Source organism: Pituophis catenifer, unplaced genomic scaffold (assembly GCF_029215685.1).
Source record: "Pituophis catenifer annectens isolate HBS135680 unplaced genomic scaffold, rPitCat1.0.hap2 SCAF_1, whole genome shotgun sequence".
NCBI classification, from domain to species: Eukaryota; Metazoa; Chordata; class Lepidosauria; order Squamata; family Colubridae; genus Pituophis; species Pituophis catenifer.
Window position 1 is genome coordinate 34,499,414 of NW_027256881.1, and position 23,150 is coordinate 34,522,563.

Here is a 23,150-nt window from a genome sequence, read left to right on the forward strand (position 1 = left end):
ATGACTAGACGGCCCTTTTGAGGGGGAGGAGGTCATCCAATCTGCCGCCGTTGTTAATAGTCATTTGATCTCTCCCATTGGTGGCAGATTAGCCATCTTCGCCAACGTTTGGGAGCGCTCTACTTCAGATCGCTGGGTCCAAGCCACCATTCGATCTGGCCTGGTTATAGAATTTATTTCTACACACCCCTCCCGTTGTCCTTTCTCACCTGTCCTCTCTCACATGATCCCGACCGTTGGGCCCTCATGGACTCGGCTATCGCGCATCTCCTTACTATTAAAGCCATTCAACCGGTGCCGAGTGAGCAAATTGGACAGGGCTTTTATTCTAGGGTGTTTTTGGTCCCTAAGTCTTCGGGTGGGTGGAGACCTATTCTGGACCTTAAGCGGCTAAACCACTATGTGGTTTATCGCAAATTTAAAATGCAATCTTTGCGCTCTATTTTAGACGGCGTCCGGAGAGGCGATCTCCTCTGTTCCATTGACCTCACTGAGGCTTACCTACATGTCCCTATTCTTCCCTCACACAGACAGTTTTTACGTTTCTGCTACATTGGGGCTCATTTCCAATATAGGGCCTTACCCTTTGGCCTGTCGTCGGCCCTTCGTAGTTTCACCAAAATCCTGGCCGCTTTGGCTGCCGCTCTCCACCTTCGTTCTGTCCGTCTTCAATGTTACTTAGACGACATATTGTTGTTTGCTCATTCCCCTCAACAGGCCCTTTTGGATCTGCAGCTCACAATCCAAACCCTAGCCTCCCATGGCTTCTCCATCAATACAGAGAAGAGTCACCTGTGCCCTTCTACACGTATTTTGCATTTAGGGGCAGTGATTGATTTGTGGAGGGTAGAGTATATTTATCTAGTGACCGACAAGCCAGCTTACGGGATCTCATAGCTAGGGTGTCTCCATTGCTCCTTTCCCAATTGTTGGGTAAGATGGTTTCGGCCATTTCAATTGTCCCCTGGGCCTGTTTACATCTCATCTCCAATGGTTTCTGTTGCCTTTCCAATGGTCAGGCAGGGGCACTTCACCCATGGTGGTTCCTATCCCCAGGGAGGTCATATCGTCCCTTAGATGGTGGCGATCTACAGCCATCTCTAAGGGCTGCCTATTCTTGAACCACAGTGGCTGGTAGTTACTACTGATGCCAGCACATTTGGCTGGGGAGCCCATTGTCAAAATCAGGTGGCCCAGGGCAGGTGGTCAACAGTTGAGGCATCACTGAGCATCAACTGGCTGGAGCTCCATGCGATATTTCTAGCCCTCCGTGCCTTTCAACATCTGGTTTCCGGCTCTCATGTTTTGGTACTCACAGATAATGTTGCCGCCAAGGCGCATATTAATCGCCAGGGGGGTACTAGGTCTAGGGCCCTTATGCGGGAGGCCAAGAGGCTGGACTATGGGTGGAATGTCGGCTTGCATCTTTGAGGGCAGAGCACATATCAGGGGACTCGAATGTGCGTGCAGACTGGCTAAGCCGACAATTGATTGACCACGCCGAATGGTGTTTGAATCCTCGTTTGTTCCAGGTACTGTCATCCCGCTTTGGCACTCCAATGGTTGATTTATTCGTGACTCCAATGAATGCCCAACTCCCATGATTTTTCACAAGGTTTCCGGCTCAGCAGGCAGAGGCCGTGGATGCCCTGCGCTCCCGTTGGCCCCAGGGACTGCTTTACGCGTTCCCTCCGATTCCGCTCATTCCAAGAGTTCTGCGGAAACTCTTGCTGGAGCAAGCAGAGTTGCTCCTCATAGCGCCACACTGGCCGCGGAGGTCGTGGTTCGCTGACCTGGTGCAGTTGTCTGTGTCTCCCCCCTGGAGACTCCCCTGTCCCGAGGGTTGCCTCAGTCAAGGGGCGATATGACACCCGGACCCCCAGTGGCTGCAGCTGACCATTTGGAGATTGAGTGGGACACTCTGCTGTGAGACAATCTCCCTGCCACGGTCATAAAGACTATCCAGGCTTTTAGACGGCTGTCCATGGACCGCATTTACTCAGCCACTTGGTGGGCCTTTTCTACTTGGTGTGAATTACAAGGGGTGTCTCCTATCCGGTCCTCTGTTGTCCATGTTCTCAGGTTTTTGCAGGACGGCCTGGACAAAGGACTCTCTCCCAATATTCTTCAACGACAGGTGGCAGCCCTCGCTTCGGTCCTGACCTACGGCTCCCTCCTTTCATTGTCGCAGGATCCTCTGATTTGCCGTTCCCCGGTGTTACATAGGTATTCCACTTGGAACCTTTCTATTGTTTTAAATTCTCTGACAGGTGCACTGTATGAGCCGTTGAAATCTGCCAGGCTAAGGCTTCTGTCTTGCAAAGTGGCCTTCCTGGTCGCGATAACGTCAGCGAGGAGGATTTCGGAAATCGCGGCTCTGTCAATGAGAAGTGACTTATGTGTCTTCCATGCGGATCGTGTGGTTCTACGACTGGACCCTACCTTTGTTCCTAAAATTAACTCTGTGTTTCACCGTTCACAGGAACTTATTCTTCGAGACTTTTGTCCATGCCCAACCACTTCGCTAGACAAGAAGTGGCACAAGTTGGATGTCCGGAGGGCTCTCTGGATATACCTCAACAGAACAGCTGCGATCCGGCGTTCGGAGTCCCTGTTTGTCTCCTTCCTTCCTGTCTCCTTAGGCTCTAAGGTGTCTGCATCTACCATCGGTCAATGGCTTCGTCAGACGATCGCTGCTGCCTACGAGCTTCGCTCTTCTCCTGTTCTGGCAAGGTTGACGGCACATTTGACACACAGCGCGGCAACATCCGTGGCCTGGGCTACACAAACTTCATTGCTGGACATTTGCAGGGCTGCAACCTGGACTTCTCCTTGCCCCTTTATTAAGCATTATAAATTGGACAGGTTTGCTTCGCAGGAGGCAGCCTTTGGACGTAATGTATTACAAGGGGTTCTAGCAGGGGGAGAGTTGTTGGCCCAGACTGAGCCCTCCCTTGCCTAGCACTGTGAACTTGGGTATGTCCCAAGCATGGCTGCTGTCTCCACCCTCAATGGAGAAGAGGCGTTGGTCCTACCTGACACACTCCTTCTCATTGGGTAGAGACAGCAGCCATCCCCACCGCTTTCAGTCTGGGTCTTTGGGGTCCTTTTCTGTGTTTTCTCAGGAACTTTTCTGCCACACGACGAGTCTGTTCTCTTCCTGTCTTAGCCAAAAGCTGGTATCCCTGGCAACAAAGGCGGGACTTGTCAAATTTTACAGGCTCAGTCCACCAATCTGATTGTATGAGTCACCACCCAAGCATGGCTGCTGTCTCCACCCAACGAGAAGGAGCGTGTCAGGTAGGACCAATGCCCCATTTATTTATTTTTAAAGAAAGCAATAGAAAATTAAAAATGTCTAAACCAGTGGTGAAATTCAATTTTTTTACTACCGGTTCTGTGGGCGTGGCTTGGTGGGCATGGTGTTGTTTGGTGGGCGTGGCAGGGAAGGATACTGCAAAATCCCCATTCCCTCCTCACTCTGGGGCCAGCCAGAGGTGGTATTTGCCGGTTCTCCAAGCTACTCAAAATTTTCACTACCGGTTCTCCGAACTACTTACACTTTCTGCCACTGGTTCTTCAGAATCTGTCAGAACCTGCTGGATTTCACCCCTGGTCTAAATTAGTTTTGTAATTCAAACTCTAGAACAAGGAATTTGTGAATCTAGGTGAGATCACTGTGCCCAAGTAAATTTGGGTTGGTTTGCACACTGTTCAGTTGTTCTCATGTAAGCCTCTTGGCAATTTACAAGATTTGGCAAACTTACAGCTTGGCAGCACTCACAAAGAAATACTAGTTGTGTGAAGTGACATACATATTTATTGTTAGCCATTATTGACTACACAGCTGCAGTACACGTGAATCAGTTGCCATGTACACTAACTGTGAATGTTTTATTAATTTGAGATTAACCAATTAAACCCTCATTTTTTATTAAATTTGGATTGTTATGGATATTTATTTATTACATTATTAATGTACTGCAACTCTAATTGGACTTCCAATGGTTTACATACATACGTACATACATACATATGATAAAATTATAGAATCTACCTTAAATATTCCCTTAAAATCAATATCTGTCTCTGTCTCTGTCTCTGTCTCTGTCTCTCTCTGTCTCTCTGTCTCTCTGTCTCTGTCTCTGTCTCTGTCTCTGTCTCTGTCTCTGTCTCTCTCTCTCTCTCTCTCTCTCTCTCTCTCTCTCTCTCTCTCTCTCACACACACACACACACACACACACACACACACACACATACACACAGCATTCAAATTCACAGGGCAGGAAGAGAAATAAAAACAAGTAGAAATAGTTTACTTAATTTAATTTCTTTAATGGAATTACCCTGACCTCAATGCTCTTTCTCTATTTCTTAAACTTAAATGATGGAATTATTACAAGGAATTAGGCTTTGAAGGCCAGAAGGCATCAACACCATTTACATTTCTATTGCATCAGATATGTAAATGATAATCACCAAAATATTATACTCATTTGAGTTTTAGGCATACCAAAAATTGTTTTCCTTTGGAAAAAAGTGTATCTGTGTAAAGAAAAGCATTTTTCTAAATATGTTTTTAAATTATAGCCTCATAATTATTGTGGTAAGTGTGAACATTCATTCCTGCATTGTTAAGTCTAGTAACTATTTTGAAAACAATCATCATTTTGGTTATCCCATCTTCACAAAAGAGTAGACAGCCCGCTGCCTTTCCTAAGGCCTTGAAAATCTGGCTTTGTGCTCAAGCATGGATGTTGGTTAGAGACATCCAAGTCTAAGGTGACCAGACGTCCCGCTTTTGGCGGGACAGTCCCACTTTTGAGCAATTTGTCCCGCGTCCCGCGGCGTTTTAAAAAAGTCCCGATTTTTCATTCTGCCTCCTGAGTCCCGGCTGCCTCCTGAATCCCCGCTGATGGCTAGAGGGAAAAAAAACTCTTTAAACTCTTGCCGCGGAGCTTCAAAGGGCTGACCTACAGCTGATCAGTGTTAAAAAAAAAATGAGTAGACCCATGCCTGCAAAAATAGAAAAAACAGCCCTTGTTAACAGCTTCCGCTAGGTTAATTAGCTGCAAAAAGCTGCAAAAAGTTCCTGGAGCAGATTTTTTTCCCCCTAGCTATGCTGAAAACAAAGGCGAAACCGAAAGTAAAGCTGCAACGTGACAAAATGAGGCAGAGAGAGATTTCTTTCTTTTTTTTTTCTTTTTCCTCACCAAAAAAGGTAGGTACAAACTGCAAACAATGGGAAATTTTGGGCAAAAGAGGAGAGTTCAAGATTTTAAAACACGAAAGAAAAAAAGCTCTATTTAACTAGGGAATTGTAATAATTGAGATACTATTAATAATTGTATATTGTGTTGAAAGCAGAAATGGTTAAGTTGTGGTTTTGAGGAATATATGGGGGAAATTATTTGGTTTATTATTATTGGTAAATATAATTAATTGATTTGTAAGAAATTGGATTGCATGGAAATAATTGGAATATTCATGTTCATATTGATTAATATACAAAAAAGATAGTTATATAACTAATTGATTTATATTAAAATGTTGAATTTGTATTAAACAACTGTATTACATAATTACATAATTAACCAATGTGAGGATGGATATAAAAATAGATGACAATGGGAAGGGGTATAATATAGAATAGAAGGGAAAAATTGAATTTGATTAAGATTAGAGATGAGGATGAAGGGTAATATTGTTTTTTTAAAAAAAATAGATGAGGAATAAATATGGCAAAAAGGAAATATAGAAATTGTAAATTTAATTGAAATGACTAAACGCTGTTTAAATTTGTGAACCAGCCAAATATTCTGTTCAAAGAAAATACATTGTATGTTTGTATGTGTGTTTCTAATTATTGCTATTTATTCATATTTGTTCTCTTTTATTCTTTAAAGTTTAACAATTCATTCTTAATCTTAATATCTTTATATTTGCTTGGGGTTGGCTTTCTTCCCTTTCATCTTTTTTATTGTACAGCAATCTTTCTCCTCAAACCTACCACCACTCTCTTTTCTTTCCTTCTTACTTTCTCTTCCCCCACCCTCTTTTTCTCCTCCCTACTTCCTCTTCCTTTCTCCTTCTCCTCCTCTCTTCCTCCCTCTCTTACCCTCACTCCTACTCTAATTTCCATTCCTTCATCCCTCTCTATTGCTGTATCCTTTAATGCATATGGACTACTCAGAGGGCTGAAAAAGTTATTTTTGACTGGTCCTCACACTTTTGACCAGTCCTCGAACTTATGACTGTCCTCACATTTTACATTTTTGCCCTATCTTGTCATCATGGTGAAGACAAGCAGTTGTGAAATGAGTGACATGGTTGTTAAGAATGCTGCACGGGCATAAATGTGAGGATGGTCATAAGTGTGAGGACCAGTCAAAAGTGCGAGGACCTGTCAGAAATGACTTTTTTCAGCCCTCTGGTTAGTCCTTTTGTGCATATGGACTACTCAGAGGGCTGAAAAAGTTATTTTTGACTGGTCCTCACACTTTTGACCAGTCCTCGAACTTATGACTGTCCTCACATTTTATGTTTTTGCCCTATCTTGTCACCATGGTGAAGAGAAGCAGTTGTGAAATGAGTGACATGGTTGTTAAGAATACTGCACGGGCATAAATGTGAGGATGGTCATAAGTGTGAGGACCAGTCAAAAGTGTGAGGACCTGTCAGAAATGACTTTTCAGCCCTCTGAGTAGTCCCTATACACATAGCCATGGCCACCCGGTCACATGACCAGCTAGCCACGCCCACCCAGTCACATGGCTTCCAAGCCACGCCCACACAATAAGTCATGCCCACAATGGTGTCCTTCTTACCAATGTTAAAATCTGTTCACCTTACCCTATACACATAGCCATGGCCACCCGGTCACATGACCAGCTAGCCACGCCCACCCAGTCACATGACCAGCTAGCCACGCCCACAAAATAAGCCACGCCCACAATGTCCCTCTTTACCAATGTTAAAATCTGGTCACCTTATCCAAGTCTCATGCTGGATAATGGATAATGGATTTGATTGTGCCCAACTGCTATATGGTTTTTGTTTAATTGTATATTATATGTATTGTGTGTTTTTATTTGTTTTACTGCAAGTTGTCTAGTGTGACATAAAAGTGACATGAGCAGCTATATGAATTTCGTTGTATGGGTATACTGTGTATACACGTACAATGACAATAAAGTTATTATTATTATATATAGATTAAGTGAATAAGCAAGCAAGCAAGCAAATAAACAAACAAACAAACTAACTAACAAAAGATATACCTCATCACTGGACTTTTTATTCCAGGCTCTCATAGTGGACATCCCAGATAAAATTGTAATCCCATATGAGTGGACTGTGTCTTTCTCAATCTTGGGCCCTGTACCAGAGGCTTCAGAGTTTGAAAATCATGCACAAGATTTTAGCTGTTCCTAGAACTGCACTCTTCTGGACAGAAAACTCTGATATCTACTGGAATCTGTTGGAGCCACTCTCCCAGGTTAGGAGTCACAGCCCCAAGGGCTCCTACCACTACTGGGACTATTTTGATATTTACTTTCTATATCCTCTCCAGTTCCTTCTTCAGGCACTTGTACTTCTCCAGTTTCTCATGCTTCTTCCTGTTGTTTCTGTCACTTGGCACCACTATTTCATCACCACTGTCTTCTGGTCTCTGGCTACTACCATGCTGTCTGGGTGATTGGCATCTGTCTGGATCTGGAAATCTCATAGAATCTTAGCCCTCTTATTTTCCACAATGTTCTGTGGGATCTCTCATTTAGACTTAGGAGGATTTAGCCCATATTCTGTACAGTTGTTCCTGTATACAATGCCAGCTACTTAGTTGCGTACCTAATTGCTCATTGTATGCTGTTCCAGCCTGCATTGTGTTGGACTGTCTCTGAGGCTTCTCTGTATAGTCTGCACTTTGCGTCCTGTCTAGTGGGTGGACCCTTGCTTCTATGGATCTGACGCTTAGTGCCTGTTCTTATGCTGCTATGATCAGTGCTTTAGGACTGTCTTTTAGTCCAGCCCTTTCCAGCCAATGTCTACCATCTCAGCTATATATCAATGGTACATCCTATGCAGGGTCTTCTCATGGAACCTTTTCTGCTTGATCTTTTTTACACACTTGCTGCTGCCTCAGACATTCTTTCAGCAACTCATTTTTGGGTGCCACCTCATTGATGTACTCCTGGATACCCTGATTTTCATCCATGACAGTAGCTTTGACTATCACAAGATCCTGATCACCTTCTTTCCATCTGGTGTTGGATTTAGGATGAAACCTCTGTAAATTGTGAGAAGCTTCTGTGTCTTCACATTGGCAGTTTCCATGTCCAGCTGTTCTGTCCCAGCTATGGACCCCAAAGAACGCAGCACACACGAAGTCCATACAAACCTTAATTTACTAATTAAAGACTACTAATGAGCTTTCTTAGTAGTTGTTCGAACACAAGTACAATAAATCAGTCTTTTCTGAACAAGGGCTGTTAATTTATTTTCATTAACGGCCGACAAGAATTCAAAGAATAATAACTCAGTTCTGAGGCACAGTATTTCAGATAACCATAATCTTACTGTGGTTGGCAGAATGCCCAGAAGCAATTTGCAGGGAAACTGATAAGAGAAAAACAAGAGCTGAAATCAAACGTTTCTGTAATCAAGACTCAAAGGAATGTGAACGAAGTTGTATCCTGCAAATTGCATCAGTCGTCGTCCTTCCTTAAATAGGCTTGGGGAGTGGCCAACTAGGCCCAAGCCTTACTCTCCAGGAGACTCCTCCTGAGGAGCCACTCCTGCCTTTTCGCAACTTTGCACGCTCATGCATCAAGAAGAGGCTCTTCCTCTTCTTCCTCTTCACTTATGGGAGCTTCTGGAGGTTCTGAAGGCCCTGGCTGAATCCCCGCTTCTGGCACCACATCTTCTCCAGCCTCCTCATTGTCTGACTCGAGTGGCAATGGCACAGGCTGCTGGTGCAGCACCACACCCACCTCCTCGCTGTCAGAATCAGCTACTAACTGCACAGGCCACTGATCGGCCACAACGCCAGTCACTATGTTGGCAAGATAACTGAAGATGACAGATCATACATGTTGATAGAAGAGATCTTGCTCTTCTCATAGAGCTGTTTCTTCAGGACCTGTCTGATCCTTTGGTGGCACTTAGAAGTTGCTATCTTCCTAGCCTCTTCTCTTTCTCGTGTATTCTCATGTGACTATGGGATACCATGGTAACTCTGTATGTCTTCTATGTGACCCACTGGTGGATCCATCTTAACTACTTTTCCTCTCTTGGCTGGTGCTATCCAACTACACTTCTCTAGTCTGAATGACATCCTAATGTCCTCACTGTAGATCCATGTCAAGTGGATCAGCAACTTGATGTCTTGTTTATTCTTTGCATATAATTGATGTCATCCATATAGAGCAGGTTGCAGATGGTAGTTCAACTCTAGAACTTGTATCTGTATCTAGTTCTTGTGATTATCTGGTTGAGGGAGTTCTTGATAGCTTCATGTGTGACCTGTCTTGAGTTGATTTGCAGTGTTGTTTTCCACAGTCTTATTGAATTCTTGAGGGATGTTCTCAGTGTCCTGCTGATTTTCTATAGAATAGAATATAATTCTTTATTGGCCAAATGTGATTGGACACACAAGGAATTTGTCTTTCATGCATATGCTCTTAATGTACATAAAAAGACAAGATACATTCATCAAGAATTATAAGGTACAACACTTAATGATAGTCATAGGGTACAAATAAGCAATCAAATCATAGCATCAGTCATTCATAGATCCATGTATGTTGTATTGAGTCATAGGCATTCCTGTAGTCAATCCAGGCTGTACTCAGATTAGTTTGTTTAGAGCAGTGGCTCTCAACCTTCCTAATGCTGCGACCCTTTAATACAGTGTCTCATGTTGTGGTGACCCCCAACAATAAAATTATTCCTAAAACCATTGAAAATATCTGTTTTCTGATGGTCTTAGGCGACCCCTGTGAAAGGGTTGTTTGACCCCCCCCCCCCAAAGGGGTCCCAACCCACAGGTTGAGAACCACTGGTTTGGAGTTTGAGTTTTGGGCAACTCTCTATCTATGAGCAACTATGTTCCCTTGTTCCCTATGCCTTTCTGAGCTGTGCTTATGTACTGACCTGTATGGTATTGTAGCTTGCTGGTTAGGATGCTGATAGGATTTTGCATGGTGTAGGTAGTTGGGTTATTGGCCAGTAGTTGGATGATATGTTTCCCTTGTAGGAGTCTTTTATGATCAATATTGTCTTTTCTTCAGTTGGTGGGTGTCTGTTGCTAACAGCTGGTTTATCTACAGTACTTTATGCACTACTGTAGTTTCTTTAGCTAGTAGATGTGGATCATGTCTGAGCCAGGTACTGTCCAGCTCTGCATGTTCTTGACCTGCTGTTGGATATCTGCTACTGCGATGGTGACTGGTTCTTGTTCTTGGAGATTTCTGTGGTTTCCATCAATCCTGCAGCCACTTGGCACTGGTGTTATGTGTCTTTTCTTTCCCCCATATGTTTTTCCAGTGCTGTTCAATTTCTGCTCTTGGTGGCTCTGCTGTTACTGTGTTAATGCACTGGAATTGGATAGCTCTTTGGAGAACAGGGCATTTATTTTCTTAACCTCTGCTTCTCTAGTATATCTTCTTAATCTGGAAGTCAGTATGGTGAGCCTTTGTTTAGTAGTCTCGAGAGTTTCAGATTGAGTCAGGCCCTTTGTATATTTCCAGTAGTGGAATCTTACCCCTAATCTTCACTCCTTTCTTTATTTCTACCAGCTGACTAACCTCTCTTTGAGTTGCATTGATCTCAGCCTCTAATCTTATTTTCCTGGGGTGATATTCTTCTTAATTATGTAGCAAAGCATCTCTAGGATTACATCATTTGTAGCATATATCAGTTCATTGGTTTGAGTTATTGTGGTAGTGGGGATCATTGTGAAGGCTCTATTAGCATCGTCTAGCATACTATTTGATGGTACATCTTTGCTGAGCCTTGGTAACCAATCTTGAGAGCTAATTGTAGCTAGTTTATTTGTGCTTTTCTGCCTCATAGCTGCAGCTGTGTTCTGTAATGGAGAGAGTGGTAATGACATTCCATCTTCAAGAGTTGACTGCTCATCCAGTTGTTCTTCTGGGTATTCTTAAATATGGGTGTAATCTGCAACTGGTCTATCTCAAGATGTGATAACAGCTTCCTCTTTACTATGTTGAAGTGTTGGGTCATTACCTGTTTCTCAGTTACTGTGCATGTAGGTCTTCCGTCCATCCATAGTTCTTGCATATACTTTATATACCTTCTCTCCTTAGCCTTGCTATTGTAGTAGCATTCCATCAATTCCAAGTTATCTTGTCTCATCCATAGGAGTTTGTTTTTGTCTGTATGTATACTCTCTCTCTCTCTCTCTCCCTCCCTCCCTCCCTCTCTCTCTCTCTCTCTCTCTCTCTCTCTCTCTCTCTCTCTGTGTGTGTGTGTGTGTGTGTGTTTGATAAGATAATTATTTATTCCTTGTCTTTCCACAAATTCCTTGTCCCCAAAGCAAAATTTACCATAATATACAATATTATTTATAAGTGATATTGGATTAGGTGTATTGATGGTGTTTTAGTTACTATTATACATATGGGAAAGGGCCTCATTTCATTTTTATTTATTTAATTGTACTTCTTAATTCTTAACTGCTTGTAAGGTCTTGCCTCTCCAGTCTTCCCAGGAAAGCAGGACTCTTGAAACTGCAGTTGTTCCAAAAGGAGCTTTTATTGGAAGATTTGTGATAACAAGAGATCTAGACAAGAACTGAAGCTTCTCACTTACAACCAGCTATTTAAAGCAATGCTAACCAAACCCCTCCCACACTACATCATTGCAGGGAAACAGAAACAGAGATTTCATATAGACATTAACACAGTAATGCAAACAACAGAAAGAGAAACTTCATATAGAAATTAGCACGGTAATGCAGGAAACAGAAACAGAAACTTCATATACAGACCACTCCATTTCTCCCCCCTTTCCCTCACCAAAATCCCAGCATCCCTGTAGAAATATCTGGAACCTGACACCGTTCATCTCCCTCAGATTATCAACCACAAGTTTGGGAAGCTAAATTTTGGGTTCACTAAAAGGGTTGTCATATAATAGATGTAGCCAGTCCTGAAATATAGATTTATCAGAAGCCATTCTAGTGAGATCAAAAAACAAATAATTTTAACAGAAATTTGAAGATCTAAGTCTCAAATATTAAATCACATATTTGTCCCTCAAAATACAGCAAAGTATATGTTTCATATGAAACAAACTGGGAGTACTCAGAAAACTTTTAATGCCTATGGATTCAAGAGGCATTATTGTAAATAAAAGTAATACTAGACATTGATGTATTGCTTTGCAGAATGCACTTCCTATAGCAGACAATCCTCAAATGTAATAGGTTTCAATTTTCTGTATTATGAGTAGATTATAATGCAATGTACCTTACTTTCAGAATAACAACCACACTAACACAAAGCACATGTAACTGATAATTGGAATTTAGACATCTGTGACCATTTTTCATACTCTTATACAGAATGAGGTTTTCTATTACTGTGTTAAAATACTTCACAATCTGTTATTGGAGTATTTTTAAACTGAAGCTTCTTCTGAAATCAAGAATCTGTGAGCTTTTTAGAGTATGCATATCTGATTAAGTCACAAAAGAAATGTCAGAATCCATCATGTGTAGGAGGAAGAGCCTGACAAATCTCCAATAGCCTGATGTACAACTGACAGAACTTTGTCATTGAGAGAAATATCGTATTATCTGTTAAGCTGAAGTTGTATGTTACCTTTTTAAAAAGGACCATTAATTTTAAAATGCTGATAGTATAAAATTGTTATTCCCAGATACATGCACATTATCATATCTACCTCATTTTATTAGAACAGCATTTCTCAACCTTGGCAGCTTTAAGATACTGTATGTGGACTTCAAGAATTGCCCAGTGAGCATTCTAGCTGAGGAATTCTGGAACTTGAAATCAACACATCTTAAAGTTGCCAAGGTTGAGAAACAGTTTACTAGAACTTCAGAAGTAATGGAACTTCAATCACAAGCAGCACAATTACTACTTCTGTTTATTGTTTTTAAATCCTTTCCAGCATCTTTAAACAATAGTACTAAATAAGGGAGTAAATATGAATTTTGTTCAGTCAGTTTGTCATTTTTATTTTAAAACAAGACTCAGATTCACACATTTCTTCAGTCAGAATAAGATAGATAAGAATTTAAAAGGATAATGAAAGTAAACATGAAATTAACAAACAGATTGATATCTAATTAACTTTTTCCAGTGTTTGGTAGATTTAGCAATATAGAAATAGATGCATGTTAAGATGCAGAGCTTCTGGAAGAAACAGGATGTAGTTTACCCTTCTTTATTCTAAATTGTTGGCACTACAGAATTTCTAAAAAGCATGACCAACATTAAGGTTATTTCAGTATTGTGAAAAATTATAGTCTTAATACACTAAAGAATTCCAAACTAAGAAAGTATGGGGTAAAATAAATTGTGAATAAATTATTTCCCTCTTCCCCAATTTATCCACTTGTTTCCCATTTCCTGACATTATTAGTGAAACAAAAGCAACTGGCTTTTCTGCCTTGTCTTTCTTCCTCCCCATTTATGTTGCCCTCCACTGTAGGAAAACAGCCAGCATTAGCCCAAAATATTTTGCTCTATGGAAGTTTTTGGAGTGGGACATCATAGAAGCAATGGCTTGAGCAGCCATTTCAGCCATGATAATACAAGTGGCTGACAGAGCTATAATCAAGAGGAACGAAAATAATATCATCTAATTTTGAAGAATCATCAGTGCTCACAATCACAAGAACTTTCAGAAACAGTTTCAAGTGCAATAAATCTGTAAAGAGACCAAAATTTGAAACATAGTATCATCAAAGGATTAGAACAACCAGTGATTCATGTTCCTTGTTTTCAAGCATAAAGACTGTGACTTTTAGAAGCTGAATAATCTAAATGCCTGCATATAGGGGCTTGTAAAAAGAACTGAGTGCCAAAGGAAGGCTGAGCACCAAAGAATTGAGGCCTTTGAACTATGGTGCTGGAGAAGACTCCTGTGAGTTCCTTGGACTGCAAGGTGAAAAACAGGTCAGTCCTCGAGGAAATCAACCCTGACTGCTCTTTAGAAGGCCAGAACCTGAAGATGAAACTCAAATACTTTGGCCACCTAATGAGAAGGAAGGAATCATTGGAGAATAGCCTAATGCTGGGAACAATTGAGGGCAAAAGAAGAATGGGACAGCAGAGAATGAGGTTGCTGGATGGAGTCACTGAAGCAGTCGGTGTGAGCTTAAATGGACTCCTGGGGATGGTAGAGGACAGAAAGGCCGGGAGGAATGTTGTCCATGGGGTCCGATGGGTCGGACATGACTTCACAACTAACAACAACAAAAAAGAACTAATAATTGTGGTGAATAATTCCTCAGTGGTCTTAGTTATTATTGATAGTCTACTCAACACCTCAGATGTAGAACTTTAAAAATTCTTATTTATTATGCATGACTGACTAGTGAAATACAATAATTAATGAATCTAAGAACTGGGATTAGTATTCTACACGGCTAGGAATAATTTGAAAAGAATATAAACAGATGTTAGCTAGAAAGGCAAGCTTTCTATTGAGAAAAAGGAAACAAATGGGCCAATTTTAATATTGTAGAAGTGTTCCATCACCCATATAAACCATTCAAACTTGGAATAGACTTTTTCAGAATATTCAGAATATTTGATGGTGGACATTTTGCATACCTCTTTTATATATTTATTTTAACTAAACTGATGGAAGAGGACTGAAGAGGAAATGTAGGAAATTACTGATTTTTTTTTTTAAGAAAAAGAAGCCATACCATGAACTAATTTGTATCTATGTTTAGCCAAGTTGATCTTCCTTTGCTATTGAATGAATAACAATTTATTTATTTGTTTGTTTGTCAAATATGTACAAGATAATAGGCATTGGTATAAACATAAACGAAGTAAGCACAGATAAATGGGGACAGTAAGACAGGGATGGTAGGCACACTGGTGTGCTTATGCACACCCCCTTTATGGACCTCTTAGGAATGGATTGAGATCCACGGTAGACAGTTTGAGGTTGAAGCTGTGAGGGTTTGAGGCTGTAACAATGGAGTCGGGTAGAGCATTCCAGGCACTGACCACTCTGTTGCTGAAGTCATATTTTCTGCAATCGAGTTTGGAGCGGTTTACCTTGAGTTTGTATCAATTGTTTGCCCGTGTATTATTGTGGTTGAAACTGAATAAGTTGTTGACAGGTAAGATATTGTAGTAGACAATTTTGTGTACTATGCTTAGATCGGACCACAGGCGGCACAGTTCCAGATTGTCCAAGCCCAGAATTTCAAGTCTGGTGGCATAAGGGATTCTATTGTGAGTAGAGGAGTGGAGTATTCTTCTCATGAAATATCTCTGGACCCGCTCAAGCATGTTAATGTCCAATATACAGTGTGTATTCCAGGTGGATGAGCTGTATTCAAGAATTGGTCTGGCAAAGGTTTTGTATGCCCTAGTTAGCAATACAATGTTACCGGAGAAGAAGCTTCACAAGACTAAGTTAATAACTCTTAATGCCTTTTTGGCAATGCTGTTACAGGGAGCTCTGGGGTTTAGATCGTTTGAGATGAGTACTCCTAGGTCCTTGACAAAGTGAGGGTCATCTACGGGATCGTTTCTGCCCAATTTGTATTAGGTGTTCTGATTTTTTTTTTTTTTTTGCCAATGTGTAGGACACAGCATTTATAAGTTGAGATTTGGAGTTGCCAAATGCGCAACCATTCTGACACATAGTCAAGGTCGCTTTGTAGGGCAGCAGCATTGTCAGTGGTGTTAAATCATTTTACGTCATCAGCGAATTGATGGCTCCTGTTCTTTCTGCTTAATGTGGAGACTGGAGTGTACTTTCTGCAGTCCTGAAGCAAATAGTCCTGTATGTTTATAGGATAAATATAAATATATAACTTATTTTAAAATGAGTTTGAAAACTGTTATTTTGAAAATGTATAATACATCAAATAATGGAAGAAGCTTCATTATGTCTAGTTCTGTCTTAAAATTAATAGGAAAAATTACTTACTTTTAAATAGGATACGTATTTCATTAAGGATTCCCAGTCACAGATGGTTATGCACATTTTAACTTAGAGTTTTATTTTATATATTTAATGTGCACAATAAACATATCCAACATTTTCTAGAGTGATTTGGGCACATATGGTTGCATATCCAAGTTGGCTATTCTCCCATTCTCAAATTATGCATGTTCTAATACAAATAGGGGTTTGGGTTTTTTTTGTTTTTTTTTTTTGCATGCTTATAAAAGGTCCATTTAAATAGACCATCTTGCTTTAGTATTTCAATTATTTTTGGTGAAAAGAGGTAGAAAGATTTTGGGGAAAAGTCAGATTCTGACACACCCCAGTCAAAATATGTGTATTTAAAATATTCAGTAGTATAAAATACATTGACATATGAATCTCAGCATTTCTCTTGGGAGATCAGAGTAGTGCATCTTCACAGCAACCTTCTGATTTAATTAAGAAGATAGGTAGATGAGGGTAAAGGTACATTCTCCGAACTTGTGGTTTGGTTTCCAAATGTTTTGTTACCAGGCTAGGTAACATCTTCAGTGGAGTTTAGGGGTTGTCAGTTTTCTGTTTATAAGAGCTTAGGTGTGAGTCTATCAAGTGAGGGTCTTATGACAGGTCTTGTGTGAGTCAGCTGTGAGTCTTGTGATAAGGAGATTACCTCAGGTCAGGGTCATTTGGAGGTGAATTGCTGGTGTGTATGAGGGGGGGGATTGCATGAGTTGGTTGAAGGTCGGTGCTGTCTTTGGTTGGCTGTGCGGTTGATTTGCATTCTGAGGGGTTCATAGGCTAGTTGTAGGTCAATGTGTCTGTGGATGGAATTGCTTGTGGAGTGCCAGGCTCATCATAAGACCTGTCACAAGACCCTCACTTGACATACCCACACCTAAGCCCTTATAAACAGAATGACACTGACATCCCCTAAACTCCACTGAAGATGTTACCTACCATGGTAATGAAACATTCAGAAACCAACTCACAAGCTCGGAGAATGAATCTTTACCGTCATCCTACACCTGAGCTACAGATATTTGCCACTATAAGAAAGATAGGTAGATCTTCAGTATACTGTATATCATCTTCTATGTTTCATATTTTGAATAATATTCAAAGGATGGTATACGGATCATGTTTCAATTATAAATATGGCTAATTTCTATGTTTATCATTGATTTTCTTTTGGGGATTTTAATCTATATTAGACCTAGTTCTGATGTAACATTGATGGTTCATAATTACTTTCTGTGCTAACTAGAAACAGGCATTTTGCAAACAGGTTATAGACATTTATCATTGTTGAGTCAATATGTAGAATTTATTGATTTCTTTTTTTCTTAAATTCATGTAGGTCTAAGTTAAATTTTACTTTTCACGTTATATTTGCATTTTCAAATACAAATATGAATTATAAAGTCTATTTTATGTATTTAGTGTGCATATATCTTTTAAAATAAGATGTTTTAAAACATTACATCTTTTAAAACTTTTACTTGCTAACTGCTATCCTGTCATACATTTTAATACCTCATTTAAGAAAATGGAAACTTTATTATTCTCTGGTTATACTCTATAAAGAAGAAGGTGTTAGAAAGCACAATTATATCTGAGTGACCAGGCACTTAAGTTTTTCTTGCTATGAAACTCAATGCTTTCATTACCCATATTAGATAGCTGAGGTGATAGAATGCTCATAATTGTGTGTATATATTTATGTATGTCTATTTTGTTTTCTGCCTCTTTACTCTGCTGAATGTTCTGTTAATAAGTAAAAAACATTTTAATAAAAAAATATTAAATTAATTATTGACCAAGTAAAAAAGTGACTATTAACTTACGTTTGAAATTCAGAAAGAATAAGATCCAAATGCTATTCCAGAGAGAATATACTGTTGGGTAGATTATCCCCATCCACAAATTGTGGATTTTCATGGTGCAACATAGACGTAGAATTACCTGGTGTCTAATTTTCCATCTCTGTTTGGATGCTGTTATTGTACATAAAAGAGCTAAGGCTGAATTAGCTAATCCTAATTGCCTACAGCACAGTATTGTTATTATGGTTCTAGAAACTTCTGAGTTTTTTTTTTTAATGTAACTATAGACTGCAAATTCTTGACCATTCATATCTTATTTCCTGTTTCCTATATTTTGTCCCATTTTGCTAGTTAGCTATTAGTTTGCTGATGTTTAATAAATTCATTTATTAATATATTTCTACTAGATAAACTGAGTAGCATTTGTGTTTAATCTGAATATAAGGATTGACTCGGTATGTACTGAGGGCAAACTAAACTGGAAATTACCCACAATAACTTTTTCCTGTATGGTGCCTTGAGACTCCAGGCATGGGTATCACTCTTCTCTTATAGCTCTATAGACTGGGTCTAAACTGAAGAAACACCCTCTGCTGACACCTCCCAGTTTCGACTCAGTCTGTAGCTCTGGATAGACATGGCAGAGTGAGCTCTGTCAAAAACAGCTTTTGATCCAGCAGTAACTTGGAAGTGCAAGGAAGAGAGAGAGTTTACAGCGTGAAGAGCCCTAGGTTCGAGCCCACTGTTATTGGAGGCTTGGTATTGCAGGAAAGGGAGGCTGGAAAAGGCTCCACTAACTGCGGCAGCCATTTTCGGGGGCCTGCGTGAAGAGCCAGTGGCTCGAGCCCGCTACCCCATGACAAGGGAGGATTTGAAGGTGTTGCTGGAAGGAAAGGTTGACTAATGGTGTGTTTTAACTCCTCGTGGCTGCCAGCGCCATTGTGCGTGTTCTGGAGGCTTGGGCGGCCTTGTTTTCTCTTTGTTAGGTATTCTTTCAAGTGAGGCTCTGCTGATTTTTCAAATTGTCCTAGATTTTAATCAGATCTTTTGTAGTTATAATATACATTATCCACAGCTACAGGAGATGTTGTAGGTGCATAATGATGACAGTGGATTTTTGCAGTTGTTAGGTGATTGAATTATGTCTTGAATATTTCTCTTTGTTTCCATTAAAAACGTTCCATAAAACATGCTTGTTTTGATATGCTTTAGTTGAAAAGTTGATTTAACTGTGTTTTCTTTTTGGGAAAAAATCTGAGTTTGGTGTCTAGGCCACCACAGTATTAGGGCTTAACATTTTTTAAAAAAGTTAATTTAATTTTGAAAAATATCATTTATCATTTCTTGATTATAAGTTTTGTTAAATGAAGTGCTTAGTCTTGAAAAGCAACTCAAATGGCTATTTAAAAGAATTACTGGTAAGCATAGAAGTATCAAAAAATATCAATTGATATTTCAATGTAGATAGCCTCCATAAAATCAGATATGTACATCACTGTAACTTTGAACATATATAAGAGGATAGATATAAAACCATCAAATAATGAGGTGAGAAGCCCAAAGTATAAAGAATATTTTGAAAAAGAATGAAATTTTAGAATTAGACAAATAATTATTAAAACTATGTCAATTATTATCAGAAATTCTATTATATATTGACATGTTTTTATGACATATCTTCCAAATTTAATAAAACATTTTCTCTATCAGTCAACTGGACTTGAATATAAATTTGGCTTCAATACAAATTATCCAAGTGTATCTTTTATTATTTAAAAGTTGCATTACATTTCACTACAGAACCCTAAGTGTAGGTTTTTCTACTTTGGGTTATTTCTAGTTTCTAGAATTGAATCAATATCATAATGGTTTGGTATAGTAATATTTTTAAAAACTGCTAGCATTTGGTAGAAATGTTCATTTTTATTTTGTCAAGCCCCAAATTGAAATTTGTTTTTACTATAATTTAATATCCAGTGGTTTTCATAACATTGTTAAATACCAAATAGCTATTCCTTTTAAATGTGAAGTGTAAGTTATACAGCTTTTCTGTAAAACTTACCTACTTCTTTTAATTTTTAGTTCTTCCTGATCCCCTCCAGCATTCCCATTATTAAAATAAATTATACCAGGGAAATGCTTAATATGCTGAAAAGCATAGTGACAAAATGAAATTAAAGGGTTGCAATCTACTATTGCATTCAGGAATGCAATAATAGATACAACTTTTGAAAAGAATTCAACAAAACATATTTATGGATTATTTTTTACAGAAGTTAAACTAGGAACAAAATGACAGATGTCCAAGTCATCAGGCCTACTTTAGAAAGAGATATACATTTAAGGAGCTTTCAAATGCCAAATTTTATATAATATCATTGCTGCATTTAATTATACAAAATTTTATAGTCTGTATATACATTGCTCCAAAAAATAAAGGGAACACAAGCAGAAGACATCCGAGATCTGAATGAATAAAATAGCCTTATTAAATACTTGGTTCGTTACATACAGTACTTTTGTGTTCCCTTTAGTTGTTTGAGCAGTGTATAAACTACTGTATGTAAAGAACAAAGTATTTAATAAGGCTATTTCATTCATTCAGATCTTGGATGTCTTCTGCTTGTGTTCCCTTTATTTTTTGGAGCAGTATATAAACTTGTTGCTCCTAAAATGGAAGAACTAATAGGAAAATAAAATATTTTGTAATATAAGCTTGAGGATACAAATTCAGCCTCTTTGTATTGAGCTTGCAGTTCTCCTGAAAGAGCAGATAAAGAACTAGGATAGCAGATGCAATGTTTTATGAAGGTTTATCAGAGTTCTCTTGGGAGAAAGTATGATACCTTCTCAACTTTTATTTTGTTTCCATTACTGTATTGTTCTTTAGATTTTAATACTGACCTTCAGGAGCTCAAGGAATTTACATACCATGCTGCCCTGTGAATTTGAATGGTGTATGCATGTGTGTGAGATAGAGTGAGAGTGAGAGTGAGAGTGTGAGAGAGAGAGAGAGAGAGAGAGAGAGAGAGAGAGAGAGAGAGAGAGAGAGAGAGAGAGAATAATACAAATATTTCCAAACTTTTCCTGAGCTTCAGATCTCCTGTTCTGCTCTGTAGGGTTCTAGACCATGTTTATATACCTTGAATATCTTGTGCCTCAAGATACATAATTTGCTTTGCTGATTCCTAAGTAAAACATCTCTTTCTAACATTTATCTTCAACCTTATCATAACTACTTTATATTGGCTTTTTTTATTTATTTATAAAATTTATAGGTTACCTCAAGGTAACTGTGAGCAATTTACAATCATAAAAAATAAAATTTAAAACATAAGTTTGTACAAAATCCAAATATAATGAGAGAATAAATACTACTCCAAAACTACTAACTAAAAATTGTTTAATCCTCAATAAAATGTATATAAAATATTCTGGACATATTTGAAATATATTCATCCAAGTGCCAATATGCAAACTTACTCATGAAGCTGTTAATTGGAATCCAGCTGGTGAGAGAAAATGAAAACACTAGAGGGACATCTTAAGATGTTCCCTTACCATAAAGATTTGAACAATCAGTCCAGGCACAGATGGAAGCAAATGCATTTGGCAGAGAAACTGATTACCTCCCTGTGTAAAAATAGTGATGTGGAATGAGTTTAATATTTATATTACAGTATTTTAGCCAGATCAACTATGAGATGATCTAACACCATAGAAAAGAAACTAAAAAAATCAAATTCCTTCCTCCCCCTCCCCCTCCCCCTTCTCCTTTCCTTCTGTTTTATGCTTTAGAACTGATTTGATACAATTTTTATTCTAAAATAATAGAAGGCTTTCTTTTCAGTAAACTAATGGAAAAATCTGAGAAAATGATGTTTGCTAATTTCAATCAGGATTGAGCAACCCACAATAAATGTAGAGTTCCTAAGTTCAAATAAAACCTTATTACTTTTATAATAAGTATATTTCTCAGATTCATATTTTATTTTATTTTATTCAGTCATAGGTTCACTGCTTGTTAACGTCCTTAAATTGTTATTAATTGACCTCTTGGACTCAATGTTGTGACCATTTTACATATCTAATGTCTAATACAGGGGTCCTCAAACTTTTTAAACAGGGGGCCAATTCACAGTCCCTCAGACTGATTGGGGGCCAGACCAGCTGGGTAGACATGGCTAGGTGGTCATGTGATTGGGTGGGAATGGCCAATTTAGCAGTCCAAACAATACAAACAAATTAAACTTTAATTCGTTATGTTCCTGAGGGTGGAAAGCAGGATAGTGAAGGAATGTGGCTACCTTGAGGTGTGTATGAGGGACTTCTGTTTGTGTGTGTGTGTGTGTGTGTGTGTGTGTGTGTGTGTGTAGGCTGAGGAGGCAAAAAATAGGCTTGTTTTTGGCCTCCCCGGCCTCCAGTACCTCTCTGCTGCCCAAAAATGGGCCCTCCAGAGGCCTCTGCATGTCCCGTTTTTGGCCTCCCCAATCTCCAGAAGGTGGGTGGGGCCAGTGGGTAGGTGGGGCAATGTGGGCGGGGCAGCCTCATGGTCCTGCACAGGCCAGATTAATGGCTTTGGTGGGCCGTATCTGGCCCCTGGGCCGTAGTTTGAAGACCCATGGTCTAATATGTATTAATGAAATGTATAAAGAAGTTTTAAATATCCTATATATTTGCTGCACTAAAGAAACATAATATTTCAGTGCCCCCTACTTTGAGGTCAGTTACTTTGCAATTAATTTGTAATATAGCTTTCTACAACCTGCTGCCTCAAAATTTTCCCAAATTTTAAAGGATCATCCTAGCTTGGAAAGTATGGGAGCTGTATCCAAATACACTGAATGACTTCAATTCATAATCTCTTATTTATTTATTTTTTATATAACTGCCTGTGCAATTCATTGGCATTGATCTTAGCAATTATTCTTGAAGGTCGCACACTTTCCCCAAAGGAAGCTGTGGCTGGGGATTGTTTTTCCAGCTTCAGCTGCTGTGCTAGTCTCAAGAAGGTGGGTGAAATATTATTTGCTACAAATAGTTGGTCAAACTAACATCCCAGAGAGAGTCACATATCTGTTTTTCAAGTAGATGGTCTGGCTTTCACTGCTTTACTCTTTGTAATATATTTCATGGCTTAGGACTTTGCCTCAC

At 39.2% G+C, this 23,150-nt stretch overlaps 1 protein-coding gene across 19 annotated transcripts in view; it reads left to right on the plus strand.

Annotated features, from left to right (window-relative positions):
- Positions 1-23,150, plus strand: part of NRXN1 (neurexin 1) — a 952,284-nt gene that overhangs the window by 64,574 nt on the left and 864,560 nt on the right. The window contains exon 2 of one of the 19 annotated variants that reach the window (XM_070932263.1): positions 17,034-17,049. The exons of the other annotated variants lie outside the window; for them this stretch is intronic. Coding sequence (XP_070788364.1) covers positions 17,034-17,049 — 16 coding nt within the window. The remainder of the gene's footprint in view (positions 1-17,033; positions 17,050-23,150) is intronic. 19 annotated transcript variants of the gene reach the window in all.